This window comes from Balaenoptera musculus, chromosome 9, assembly GCF_009873245.2.
Source record: "Balaenoptera musculus isolate JJ_BM4_2016_0621 chromosome 9, mBalMus1.pri.v3, whole genome shotgun sequence".
Taxonomy (NCBI): Eukaryota; Metazoa; Chordata; class Mammalia; order Artiodactyla; family Balaenopteridae; genus Balaenoptera; species Balaenoptera musculus.
Window position 1 is genome coordinate 16,270,593 of NC_045793.1, and position 14,892 is coordinate 16,285,484.

Genomic DNA, 14,892 nt, shown 5'->3' on the forward strand with positions numbered 1-14,892 from the left:
GGGGCCAGGTTGAAGGATGTTAAATGCCAGGTCTTTAGTAATGGGGAGACAGACCTTGAAAAGGTTTCATAAAGGAAGTTGCATGCATCTTCACTGAGGAGATGAGGAACATTCATGTCATGAGATAGAGGTTTAACCTCGACAGGAAGTTTCTTCCAACTGGAGAGCCTGTGATGTGGCTTTGAACCCTTTGGCAGAACCACGCTCAAAGGGCAAGAAAATATTTCTGTTCTCATTGCTGATGCCCCGTGGAAGTGATACCAGGAGCCTCTCCATCTAACAAACCCCTGACACATTTCTACACTTCGAATGTGAAGACTGTGTGTTCATAATGGATGAGTGGATGGGCTGTCAGTGAGTCTGTCTTTTGTTTTTTAAAATCCAGTCTCTACTACATGTCAGCTTTAGAGGCTGACTTAAATGATGGAGCATTCCGCGGTAGAAAGTGCATGGGCTTTGGAACTGGCTAGCCTTGGGATGGAATATTAATTCAGTTAATGCAACTCCAACCTTAGGCAACGTACCTAACCAACCTGAGCCCCAGTTTTCTCATCTATACCTGGAGATATGCCTACCTTATAGCAAAGCACTTAGCTCATTTTCTGAAAATCTAATGTGTCAAGCACTAAGTCCATCAGATGAGCCTACCACCTGATCCTATCAACATCTTCATTAATGATCAGCATCAGCATCACGTTTTCATCCTGGTTAGAACTTTATCCAAGCCGTTGGGTTGTAAAGCTCGGATGCTTCTTTCCTAGGAGAAATAATGTGGGGAAAGTTTGGTCAATTTGCAATAAGAGGATCTGTGTTCAAGGCCAAGCTCAAACAGTAGGTGACTGAGACCTTGGACAGTGGGTTTAAAGCCAACTTCCCAGGACTGTTGTGAACACTGGTTGAGGGGAAAGCTGTGAAAGTATTATAAACCCATAAAGCTTGATGAAACTCTTAGGCAGAATGGTAAAATGCTATTATGCCATGTCTTTGAAAGAATTCAACTGACATTTCATAGCCCTTGAACTACTACACGAGTAGTCCTTTGCTAAAGTGTTTGTAGGCAGAAAGCCTCCCTCTTTGAGGCTCACTTTGCTCCTTTCTCTGGTCTTCGGCCTCCAAGACCATATGCCCCTCTCTCACTGGCATTAAAGATGGTCTGATTCTGGCCTGGTTCCTGCACAGGCAGTGGGAGCTTGACCTGTCTGCTGAGCCCCAGAGCCCATAGCTGCCAAGGAGACCCAGCTGGAGCTAATGTGCTGGGCTGAGTCACAGCGTCTGGTTGGGACAAGTTGGGCGTATCTTTGGGACCCCAAAGACACACAAGTGTCTCTCTGGGACCTTCTCAGTGCTCACCACTTTGCTGAGTTCCTCGGTGTGGGTGGTGGTTAAGCACAGTTTCTCCCTTCTTCTGAGGAGCTTCTTTTTCCAGATGGAAGGTTGTCATAATGCATTTGGTAACAACCATGAGTTCTTCAGGACTCCCTGTCATTTAGGACTAAATTGTTTGGTGACATGATAATCACTACAAAATCCAAAGTAAGGGGAGGTCAGGGATGGTTAGCAGAGTTAGAGAAGGTTTATTATTGGTTATCCAGGGGATGTTCATGAAAACATTCATTAGTGCTGCTCAAGAGAAAGAAAACGGTGTCAGCAGAGTAGCCCAGCCTGGCCAGCTTCCATGGGAAAGCACCGGCAATCAAAGAGAGCCTTGCCTCAGGATTCCAGAGGCATAGATGGGCCAGCATAGCTGGCAAGGGCTGACACTGCAGCACAGGGACAGAATTGTGGCTTGGGAATGCAGGGATTGTGAGTTCAAGTCTTGCTTTTGCATTTTACATTGTGGCATTTATTTCTCTTCTTGTTTCCTTAATTTTGGTCTTGAAAGGAATTCCTTCAAATGCTTGCAGAATATTCACCCTCAGGTAACCAGTAAATTTGTCTTTGGGGAGCCGCTTAGGGAATCAGACCCTGGCTTCAGGTTATCAGAGAGTCAGGAAACCTGCATCCTAGTCTTAGCCTTGAAGCTGTTCCACTCCTTGCCATGCAAAGTCCGGTCCATGGGCCAGCAGCATTACCTGGGAGCTGATTAGTAATGCAGAATCTCAGGCCCACCTAGATTTGTGAATCAATGTCTATGCCTTAAGATCCCCAGGTGATTCATATGCACATAAAAGTTTGAAAAACACTGGTCTAGATGATCAGTTCAAGGAAGGTAGGGTTTTTTCTGTCTTCTTCTTTATTATTTTATATCCACAGGACCTATCTAAAGTTTAGCACATGATGGCTGCAAAATCCATGAATCTTTCTCTGACCTTGAGCATGTCCAAACTTCTACGGACTTTGTAAACTTCCAGTGACTTTGTAAACTTCCAGGGACTTAATTGTAAAGTGGTGTAGGGAGAGAGGTGGTGAGTGGAGATGGGGTCAACCTTCAATGGTTGAAAAACTGACGTGAACATTAGAATCACAGGTGGTAGTGGTGGTTTTTATATGGTTGTCTTTGACCTACTAAGTCAAAAGCTCTGAAGATGGGTCATAGGATTTGTATGTTTTAAAATTTCCCTTTATGTTCAATAATGTTTATTACAATAGCGTATATAAAAACATCTTTAAATGTGCCTCAAGAGGAAGTGGATAAGTACAATGTAATACAATTCAGAAATTTAACTGAATGAAATAGAGCTACACATGTAAACATGAATAAGCCTAAAAAATTTTTTGCAGGAAGAAACTTGCAGAGGAGGTGTGAAGTATGGTGCTGTTTATTTAAAGTTAAAAAAGTCCGTATGTTTGTAATAGAAACATACTTATGTAGTAAAAGTGTAAAGTCCTAGATGGGAAAAATAAACACCAAGTTCAGGGTAGTAGTTAACTCTGAGAGGAAAGAAAGGGATTGGATAGGAGCTTCATGTTTTATTTTTTAAAAAGGAAAGAAAGAGTAAAGGAAAAAAGTTGCAGTAGCAATGTGGAAAAATAAGAATTTTTTAAAAAAGGAATCAATACATAATTATTCATGGTTCTATTCTCTCTAATTTTTCTGAATGCTTGAAATATTCCATTATAAAACAACTAAAACAAAATTCTTCTGGTGATTGTGGTACAGACAGTTGGCATTTGGGAATTCTTGCCTTAGATGCTTCTAAGGACCTTTCAGTTCTAAATATGTTTGTATACAGAGAACCCTCTCCCAACCACCCTCTCTTGTTCTCATAGATGACCCATGCCTGTTAGGATGTGCCCTGTTATCTGCATTCTGTCCTGATGAGATGCAGCCATTTCTCATGTTTGTGCTGTTGGTGAAACCCAGCGATCTAACTCTGCTTTAAGGACCTAGCCTACAAGGCCTATTCTCTGTTGTCTGCTTCTCTCCTTTACAAAAGCAGAAGTTCTGCCCTACAACTATCCTAATATTAGAGCTCTAACCTTAGGGTCACCACCTGCCCCCCCCTTCCCCAAGCTACATTCATTTTCATAACACCTTCACTGACACTTCAGTTCAATGGTAGGACTTAGTTGCCCTGCAAATCCCAAGAGTTTTCATTGTCTACCCCAAGTATCACCATTTGCAATCAGTTCTCTTATTGCTGTACCTGCTTTCCTAACTTCCTTTCTATACCAGAGGTGTCCCTAAAGTTTAATCAATAAGGGTGACACCTGTTGGTCTGTGACTCAGGGAACATTAAGAAGGTAGAAGTGGTTCTAACAGCTGGTATCAAGTGAAATTTTAAATTAAATTATATTATAATTATTTTTAATATACTCTACTGCAGTAGTTCTAAACCAAGGGTGATCTTCCCCTTACCCCCACTCCCCCACCCCCCACCGCCCTGGCCAAGGGACATTTGACAGTGGCTGGAGACATTTTTGGTTTTCACAACTAGGGGAGTGCTACTGGCATGTAGTAAGTAGAGGCCAGGAATGCTGCTAAACATCCTACAATGCACAGAACAACCCTGCCCCCCATAACAAAGAATCACCCATCTAAAATGTCAGTAGTGCTGAGGTTGAGAAACCCAGCTCTACAGACCCTCATATCATGAACATCCCCCTATCAGTGAGGGAGAGTGGATGGGGCTACAGTCCTTTAGTGTGGGACCATGGAACGAGGGATATAGGACTCCCTGTGAATATATGTATACACCATTTCTGTATCATTGTCATGGCATGGCGGGGGGCTAGGGAGGTGGTGTTGTTGGAGATGGAAGATGAGAAGAGATTAAGGAAAAACTAGAAAGGGACAAAGTCCAGGTAGTTGGGAGAATAGAGGGAAGCTGCCTCTGATGCCTTTGAACCTGGCACTTGGCTATAAATAACACTTTCATGCTTCAGAAATACAAGATAGCTTATTTTAAAATATTCCCAATACAAAATGTGGTGGATAGTTCCAGTGATGGCCCCGAGTGAGTCATGCCATCCTGTTTACACTTGCCTGCGATGTGATTTTCCAGTTCCTCTGGTCAAGAGGTGGTGTCTATTTTCCCACCCCATGATTCTGGGCTGGCGTTGTCACTTGCCTTGACCTGAAGAATGTGGAGGGAGTGATGATGTGTGCCCTCTGAAGCCATGCAGCTTTGGTTTTCTCCCTCTGGGAACATCTCTACCATCCTATGAGGACTCCCAGCCTGCTAGAGCCTCTTTGAGAAAAAGGCCCAGGTGTCCAGTGTCCCAGCCCAGCCCCCACCAGCCTTCCAGCTCATTGTGCCTCTGTCAGTGAACCCAGGTGAAATCAGCACATCCACCCAGCCAACCCACAGAGTAGTGAGAGATAATAACTCTTGGCTGTTGTAAGCCACTACTCTTTGGGGTGGTTTGCTACACAGCAACAGATAACTGGACATTGTGTATAAGGGACTTCATCTGAAGCAGTGGATGATATTTTTGCTTTAGAACATGTGTGTAACTATCAGATCATGGTTAAGAGAAACTGAGTCCTTCCTCCTTTGTTTCTTGTAGCACTTCTCGGAGCTGCTGGATGAGTTTTCCCAGAACGTCTTGGGCCAGCTCCTGAACGACCCTTTCCTCTCAGAGAAGAGTGTGTCGATGGAGGTAGAGCCGTCCCCAACGTCCCCGGCGCCTCTCATTCAGGCCGAGCACAGCTACTCCCTGTGTGAGGAGCCTCGGGCCCAGTCACCGTTCGCCCACGTCACCGCCAGTGACAGCTTCAATGATGGTAAACCCAGAGCAGGGGCAGCAGCTGGGACCTTGACACCTTTGGCTCTGACCTCCTTGAGGGTGTGGAGTGTGTGTTATCATTAGCGCCCCCTTCAGCCACATACCTGCTGTGTGTGGCCTTGTGCTTGGGCCATGGGGAAATGCAAAGAGGCACAGAATACCTCTCTCTACCTGAGACTGTGTGCTCTGGGAATTGGCTAGAGCTGAATGGTACTAATTGCTTTCTCTGACCCTGTGGACTGGGCAGCAAAGCATCCTTTTGCAAATCAGGTTGGCCTATCTGGTTGATAATTCCGGTACATCCATTGTTTCAGAGGTCATGCCATTTTTTTTTTTCTGAGAAATCATTTTTATGACCATTCTTTCCATAAACACTTCTTGGGCATCCTCTTAAACTATTTTCAGCATGTTTCATTGACCCCATGTATAGGAGATCTTGGCTAGCATTCCTAAGACTTTTTGCGTTGGTTACCCTTTCATGTCCATTATCAATGCCATCAGTATGGTATGTGTTAAAGGTTTAGTTTTCCTCGCCTTAGAGATGTTCAGATGTTTTGACTATTAATCCATAGGCCTTTAATTGGTATAGGCTGTATGTATACTTTTAAATTTTAATTTTCTATGTTTGTTTTCCTAGAAGTATAATCAGCTATTTTAGTACCTTGAGTTAAGTTTTGAAAACTATATTCTCTAATACTAGTTTGACATATGCTCTCTTCTCCCAGGAGGATGACCAGAGTGGGGGATGGTCACTAACTTGATGTCCTCTGGCTTGACCTGGATGTTCCCCTCCCTTCCTATACCACTGTACACATGGCAACATCTTGTGAAGTGGCTACCTACAGAACAAGCTCCCTCCTGCTTCTTTGGGTCAAAGGCAAATGCTTCCTATCAACTTCACAAATAGGCTATTAGCTTTGTGGAGGAATCCCTCCTCCAGTTGGGGTTCTTAGGTCTACTACTGGCCTCTGAGAGAACCAACTCTGGGATCAGTAAAACATCATATCTTGGGACAGAGAATGCTCTAGGTTTTTTCTTTCCCATCTCAGATCTGTTCTTCCTTTGATTAGAGGTTTGCAGACCAGCAGCCCAGGAAATCTGGCTTTATATACTCAGTGAAGGGAAGGCCCCAAATCTGTTCTTAGGTCTACTACTGGCCTCTAAAAGAACCAACTCTGGGATCAGTAAAACATCATATCTTGGGACAGAGAATGCTCTAGGTTTTTTCTTTCCCATCTCAGATCTGTTCTTCCTTTGATTAGAGGTTTGCTGACCAGCAGCCCAGGAAATCTGGCCTTATATCCTCAGTGAAGGGAAGGCCCCGAATCTGTGGGTGGATTCTTTCTTGATTGGACCCTCTGGAGCCTTAACTGTATTCTCAGATTTTTCCTGACAAGAGGTCAGATGCATGATGATTTAATCCTTCCTCTCTGTGGTTTGTCCACTTTCTCTACCTCAAATCAGGAGAACAGGGTGAGGGGAAGACTCCTGGGAAGGAAGGGAAGAAGTAGAGCTAAAATAATTTGAGGATGTGGAGCTGTTGTGAGGGTAAAATGAGATGATGTGTTTAAAGAACTTAGGACAGTGCCCACCACACAGCATTTCAGTAAATCAGTGTTTCCTCTTTCATCTTCTGTTGTGGTAGAGTTGTTATTGTTCTTCTTCCTGATCCCCTTCTTTTCCTCCTTCTCCTGCTTCTGTTTCTTCTGCTTCTCCTCCTTTTTGTCTTTCTTCTCCCCTCTTCTGTTCTCCATCTTCCTTCCCCCTCAATTTCTTATTAAATCACTTCCAGGAATGACCTCAGTTCAAATGCAGGAATATGGTCTCTGTTATGACTACGTACTCCTCATTTTATCATTACACAGAGGACCACTGTAAGGAGTCCGCCTTCTTCTGGGTTTTAGCTTAGATAAATTCATGCAGTCCCTGCCTTAGTTGTTTTATTTTTAGAGTGGACTCTAGCACTAGATGAAAGGTTGGACTAAATTGACCTTTAAGATTTGTTTCCAATCCTGAGGTTCTGTGTGGGCATGGTTTCTGTTTAACATTTGTATCTGCCTTTGCTCATGGTTTTCCCTGTATTCTCTTTACTGCTTTGCCTCTGTTATTCCTACAATTCCTTTGATGTCTCTATTTCAAGCCCTACTTCCTTTGTGGAAGTCATTTCTAATACCTCTTGTATTAGGTATCTACTGCTGTGTAACAGATCTCCCAAAATTCGTGGCTTAAAGCAATAGTAATCATTGATTACCTCTCATGATTTCTGTGGATCAGGAATTCAGGACTGGCTCATTAAGGTGGTTCTGTTGGTTGAATGAAAAAAAAATGCACAACCTAAAAGTTGAGAATTATGTTTTTTTATTCGGCGGAATTTCTGAGGACTTAAGCCTGGGAAACAGCTTCTCAGATAGCTCTGAGGGACTTCTCGGAAGAGGTGAGGGAGGAGCCGGTATATATAGGAGTTTTTGCAACAAAAACCAGGTAGTCAGAACATCAAAAGATTACTGTTAATTAAAAAAAACCAGACATCTCAAGTCAGTGAATTTAGCATTTTTCTCTGTATAGGAAGATGCAAGTGTCTGGGCTCATTGAAATCATTTCTCTGATATGCACCTTAACTATCTAAGACCAATATCTTGTTCTTTCCCATCCTGAATCCCCTCAGGGTGCACAGCTGGGGACAGATGCAGTGGCTGAGGGCTTGATGGCTACAACATCCTTTGTTTGCTGATATGGCAGGTGGCATTCTTTGTCCACATGGTTCAGGATCTCTCATGAGGTTGAAATCGGGTGTTGGCTGAGGCTGCAGTTATCTGAAGACTTTTCCAGGATTAGAAGATCTACTTCTAAGGTGGTTCCGTTACATAGCTGGCAAGTTGATGCTGGTGAATCAGTTCCTCTCCATGGCGCTGCTTGAGTATCACCACAGCATGGGAGCTGGCTTCCCAAAGAGTGAGGGATACGTTGGTGGTGTAGTGGTGAGCATAGGTGCCTTCCAAAGAGTGAGAGAGCCAAGACACCAAGGCAGGAGCTAAAATACTTTTTCTGACCCAGCTGTGGAAGTTATTCTGTCAGTCACACAGGGGAGTCCTGATTCCTTGTGTCTGGGGACCATACAAGGATGGGAATGCCAGAAAAACAGGATCACTGGGGGGATGTCTTAGAAGCTGACCACCACACTTCTTCTCATAGTGATGTCTGTAAACTGGCTTCTTCCATGTCTGAACTCCTTTATCACATGTTATCAGTGCCTTACAGTGTAGCCATTCATTCTCCTAGTGGTTCTTGAGTTGTTAAGGGAGAAGGTATAGGAGACTGAATGAAGCATGTTCCCAGGCTTTGGTGATACATCAGGGGAGACACCTGCTCTGCGTGCCCCATCACTGTGCAGACACACTGGGCTGCAGGTATTTGATCAGGTTACATTTTCCTGGCTTCTAGCAGTTGTTTTGTACAAGATCAAGCATGGTGCCAAGTAGAGGTAAGTATTTTACAGGTGCTTTGTGATTCATTTTAAAAATTTATTCCTTAGCTATTCACTGAGCACCTACTTTGTGCTTAATCTGCCACCGACTATCCTAAGCATTGGGGGATAAAGACTGAACACAATTTATAAAGATCTCTGCTTCATGGAGTTTATATTCTAAGATGTGAGGGGGGAATAGGAAATAAGAAAAAGTAAAGAAGTAAACTATATATATGTATTCGATGGTGATCAGTGATATACAGAAAAATAAATCGGAAAAAGAATAGGGAGATGTTGGAGGAGGGGGGAGTTTCTTAATCCATTCAAGTTGCCATAACAAAATACCACAGACTGGGTGACTTATAAACAACAGAAATATATTTCTCACAGTTCTGGAGGCCGGAAGTCTGAGATCAGGGTGCCAGCATGGTTGGGGGAGAGCCTTCTCTGGTTGCAGACTTCTCATTGTGTTCTTACATGGTGGAAGGGGCTGGGGAGCTCTGTGGGGTCTCTTTTATAAGGGTACTAATTTCATTACAGAGGGCTTCACCCTCATGACCTAATCACCTCCCCAAGGCCCCACCTCCTATTACCATCACTTTGGGCATTAGGATTTCAGCATATGAATTTGGGAGGACACAAACATTCAAACCATAGCAGTGGGGGAGTTGAGATTTTAAATAGGATAGACAGGGAAGGCCTTTCTTTGAAGGTAGTATTTGAGCAAAGATCAGCAGATGAGGGAAAGAACTAGGTGTATGTCTAAGAGGCTTGTAGGCAGAGGAAACGGCAAGTGCAGAGGCCCTGTGTCAGGAGTGTGATAACAATATAGCAATACCTATATTGTATTTAGTTATCATCTATGGAGCTAGTCAGCCGTTCAGCAGCCTTGTTTCTAGACTATGCAGATTAGAGCTGGCCTAAACAATCTGGGCAACTTTCCCCTTCAATTCTGTGTTTGTTGAACACCTACTGTGTGTCAAGCACTGTCGTAGATACTTGTGAGACAACGATGGTAAAACTTACACCCAGACTCTAGGGAAAATGCCTTGTACCCCAATACTTGATCAGACCGCAATATGAGCAGTGTCCCAAGAGGAAAAGAAACTGTAGAAGTTCAGAAGACAGAGCGTACGCCCAGTGAAGATCACAGGAAGAATTGCATGAACAAGGCAGAATTTCGTTTGGGCCCTAAAGCGTTGAGAAGAGTTGAAACAGTGGTGATGGTTGGAGGGAAGCACATAGTGGGCAGAGGGCTAGGACACTGATTCTTCTAAACCAAGACCCTGACTAAAATGATTGCAAATAAGCAGGTTTCCAAAAGTTGATGGTCCCTTTCTCTTCCCGATAACACTATTTCTTTGCTTTTTAATGCTAATCAGTATAAATGCAGCATAAAGGAACTCTTGGGTGCCACCTATACTGATAGCTTAGTGTGGGGAGAAATGATCAGTCAATCTTTTCCAGGAAGCTTTCTTATCATTAGACCAAAGCACACACCGTTCAGTTCCCCCCATCTGGCCCCTCCTTCTGTTTAGAGGTGCTATACTGCTGTGCACAAAGAATGTGTCGCTTGCTGTATTGTATCAATAAACAAAAGATGTTGTGGTCATCAAGCCATCAGCCAGACTGTGCACCCCGAGGGGATTCAGTATGGAAAAAAGCAGGATCCTGGCCCTGCTAGATGGTTCTGGTGCATATCAAAGGAATGATTTCAATGAGCCCAGACTCTTGCATCTTCCCATACAGAGAAAAATGCTAAATTCATTTCCTTGAGGTGTCCGGTTTTCTTTAATAAACAGTAATCTTTTGATGTTCCGACTACCTGGTTTTTGTTGCAAAAAGTCCTGTGCATCCCGGCTCCTCCCTCACCTCTTCGGGGCAGTCCCTCAGAGCTCTCGGAGAGGCTCTTTTCCAGGCTTAAGTCCTCAGAAAGTCTGCCGAATAAAACATGATTCTCAACTTTTAGGTTGTGCAACTTTTTAAGTCAACACTGCAATAGGCCATGCTGGTAATTTGCTGAGAATAGGTACAGTGGGTCAGATATATTTTGAAAAGAGTTTCTGATCCACAGTTCATCTTTGTTAAGTACCAGTTTCTCTCTGAGTAAAGGCTTTCTATGCCAGCTTTTTTTTCTAGCCACACAGCATGCAGGATCTTAGTTCCCCAACCAGGGATCGAACCCGTGCCCACTGCAGTGGAAGCACGGACTCTTAACCACTGGACCACCAGCAAAGTCCCAGCAAAAGCACTTTTATAAGTAGGGGGTAATGAACATGGATAGGAACCGTTTGGGATGTGTGAAATCAAAGGTAGGCAGTGTGCATGAATGGATGAAGAACTTGCCCAGGAAAGCTTTGTCGAGTTCCTGGCTTCAATTGTTTTTCCTGTGGATATACAAATGTTTGGGAACAGAATTATTTGATTCATTTGAACCCCAATTTGCATCCACCTTAAGGGAGGATTAATTCACAAAGATCCCTCTGGAGTCAGTGCTCTCTTAAGCAGATTGCCTTCCTGATCGAGGAGGATGATAGTTCTTTAGGCAACGCATAAATAGGCAGCATTTAAAAATTGCTGTTTGCATTAAATTTAATATTCTTCATCTTTTGCATTGTCTAAACAGCTTAAGCAATACTAAGACTTCTTGTTTCTAGTGATGGATAGTATTTCATTATATCTCGGAAAGCCAGTGATTCCAATCTTCTTGTCCAGTTTTACTGAGATTAAACAATTCTTCTGTAATTGCTTCCAAGCCTGAAACAAAGTGATAAGCTGAACAGTTCAAGTATAGACGCTCTCTCAGTTTATTGGATTTCTCTCTTTTTTTTCCTCCCTCTTACTCCCTTTTCCCCTCTCTCTTTCCCACCATCATCCTTCTTTCTTTCCCTTCTTCCTTCCTTCCTTGTTCTTTCTTTGCTTACTCTTTCTTTTCCCTCTTCCTCCCTCCTTGAACCCCAGGCTAACTATATTGGGCAAATGTAGGTGTTCTTATCCCGTTAGTGTATCAAGTTCTTCAGATGGACTGTAGACCCCTACAATTATATGCAAAATTTTGGGCTGTCAACATTTGTCAGTTTTTCTGCTGAGAACATTTATAACTTTTTTTAGATCCTCAAAAGAGTCTGTGACCAAAAGAAGGTTGAGAAACACTAGTCTAAGATTACACAGGAGTCATCTGTCTTCAGGGCTGAATTTGACTGTAGACTTCTCTGAAACACTTGAGTTAAAGAACTTCACATCGTTTGGCAACCACAGGAGCCAGTCCTAGGAATGTGGGCTCGACCTTCACAACTACCAGAAAGACATCCTACATTCAGCTCATTCATTACTGCCCATGATTAAGGCTGCTAAGCAGGGTTTTCTGTTCTTTAAAAAAAAAAAAAAGTAAAGAGATTATAAAGAGATAAGCAGAAGCTTCCAAGTAGATTGAAGAATAAAAAGCTTATATGTGAATGACCAAGTCTTGCACCTCACCACCTGGAGGGTATCTTCATGAGTTACTCTAGTTTGGTCATGTTCCTTTGTAATTAAATTGGGATGCTAGGTATTCATTTGCTTTGTTAGTTAATTTCAGTCTTCATCCTAAAGAAGAAACTTAGTAGTGCTGGATGAAGGCTGTTCAGAGAGAACTAGACATGGCCCCTATCCTCCAAGATGATGTAAGAACCAAGTTAGAAATAATAGAATATCAACAGACTCAGCGTAGAATATACTAATACAGAAGTGATCTACTGGCACCATGCAGAAGTCAAGGTAACTTTATTTTGGGTGGAATAAAGGACTGTAATTGTGGCTCTTCCAGGTCTAGAGAGGGTGGGACCAGCACATAAATAATAATCATCTTCCTTCAGGTTAGCCTGGTTAGACTTCTAGAGTGAGTAGGGCAAGTGATGGCTGGGTACACTGGCTTAGTGTGGATATCCTAAGTTTAAGGAGCTGTTTTCATAGGTGGGAATGAAAACAATAGTCTGTGAGCTAAACATGAACAGATGCTGCTGGTATGAGGTAGCCTGATGGAAGGCGGAGACTCAGCATTTGATGGGAAACAAGGCCTTAGGAAAGTGGGATGGTGTTTTTTTTGGAGACTAGGAGAAGAAAATGATGTCTCGTGGCTGATGATACCAGAGCAGGGGAGGTGTGCATGGATATAGCAATGCAGGGAGAAATGGAAAGGCGTGTACCATCCGTGGCAAAGAAAAAATGGATTTTGAAAGGATTAGCTGAAACCCAGAGCAGGATTAGCATACCATCGGGTGTGCTGAATAAAGGGTAGAGATGAGTCATGGGTGACTTAGGTTTCCTGTTTGCAGTGGGAAGACCTCTTGATGTTGAAATGTTCCAAGGCCGTGGGACCTGGGAAAGAAAGTCACAGAGAGATGATAAATAGCTGTATCTTCATCACATTTGATTAGAGCTGTGGGTCTGAGCTGACAAGAGCATGGGTCTGAGCTGTCTTAGAGGGGTAGATTCTAGGGTAAAAAAAAGGCAGATGTGTCTGTCATCTACCTACAGAGAGTAGCTGGGACCCCTGACATGGATGCACTACAGAAAGAACCTGATGTGCTTGGGGTGGACAAGCAGGGGAACAACCTTCTTTTCCGAGTCCGGAGCCTGGGCTAGTGGTGCATGCTTTTTTGCTATTCATCATCCTTTTGAGATTACTTTTATTTTCTTCTTTTCTTCTTCTAACAGGTTAAGAAAATTTTATTTTCTTCTTTTATTTTTATTTTTATTTTCTTCTTCTAACAGGTTAAGAAAATACTGATGCTTTCCCCCCTTTTAGAAGTGAAATAATGACTTCTTCGTTTGCCTGGCCATTGCAGTGCTAGAATGGTATAAGAAAGCAATATGTCCAGCTATCTAGCGTTAAACTTACTCTATTCATGAGTAAGAGTCATGAATTTTCATGAAGGAAAAGAAATGTACACACAAGGGTTTTTTGCGTGTATATACTAAGTAAATCTTTTGAAATCAGTCATTTGCTCCACAGATATTTATTCAATGAATACTTTAAACACAGTATCCTATGGGAAGACCTGAGATGCCCAATGCAGAACACGGATGGAGTATAGCGATTCATCTCTGGAATCAATTTGCCTGAATTGGAATCTGGGCTCTGCCACTTACTAATGGTGTGATCTTGGGCAAGTGGCTCAACTCTTGTGTTTCTTTCCTGATCTTTAAAATGGGAATAATAGTAATAATACTTAACCTTGTGCTGTTGTTGGGGGGAGTAAATGAGTTAGTATGTATTCAGCATTTATAACAGTGCCTGGCAATTAGTAAACACTAAATACATATTAGCTCTTGTTATTATTGCCCTATGTAAATTACCACATAATTAAATATATAGTTTATCAACTGGCCACAATATGAACACCAGAGTAAGGGAAAGAGGTTCTGTAAGCACAAGCACAGAAAGCATGGAGTGAGGGAGGTGTCCGAGAGAAATCGCATCAATCACAGAGACCTGTGTAAATACGTGAAGACATTTAGAACGGTGCCTGGCACACAGTGAGCTCTCAGAACATTTTAGCTATTATTTGCCGGTGTTAAACTGGAATTCTTAACCTCAGGTACATTGGATTAGGAGTCCATATAAACAAAGGTGAGAAATATAGAAAGAACCAATATTGTACCTTTTGTAGTGGCTAATTATGCCGAAATAACATTAATTGAAGAATACTCACTTTTGGCTAGAGATCTGTTTCATCATTGATCTGTTGCAAAGCAGTATGCTAGAGGGGCCAGGAGCAGAGCTGTGGGTCTGGTTTGCCTGCGTGTGGATCCCAGGTTGGCCGTATACCAGCTGGGTAACGTAGGGTGAGGGAGTTAATCTCTTAGTGTCCTTGTCTATAAAATGAGGGTAATCATAGTACATGCCTTCCAGGGTCACTCTTAGGATTAAATTAATTAATATATATCTAAAGCACTTGGAATAATGCTTAGCACATAGTAAACACTCACAGTTCAGTGTTTGCTATTTTTACTGTTTTCAACACTTCTTCATGCCGCTCAACACTGGAGGTGATTTCAGGGTCCAGGCACTGAGGGAGGGGACCCTGGGCGGGCAGGCGCCTACCTTCTGTCTGAACATGCAGTCGGCTACAGCTTAATATGATTCTGACATATTCAACTGCACTCCTGCCCCTCTCCCAGCCTCCAGAACCCAGCCTTAGCATTTTCCTTGAAGAGATGTTTACATCAAAAATCGGCCAAGATTTGCCAACTCCTTTGAAATTTTTCAAAGGGCA

General features: G+C 42.9%; 1 protein-coding gene across 1 annotated transcript in view; it reads left to right on the plus strand.

Annotated features, from left to right (window-relative positions):
• Positions 1 to 14,892, plus strand: part of CREB3L2 (cAMP responsive element binding protein 3 like 2) — a 121,004-nt gene that overhangs the window by 70,437 nt on the left and 35,675 nt on the right. The window contains exon 2 of the mRNA XM_036863271.1: positions 4,951 to 5,167. Within this exon, the coding sequence (XP_036719166.1) occupies positions 4,951 to 5,167 (217 nt within the window). The remainder of the gene's footprint in view (positions 1 to 4,950; positions 5,168 to 14,892) is intronic.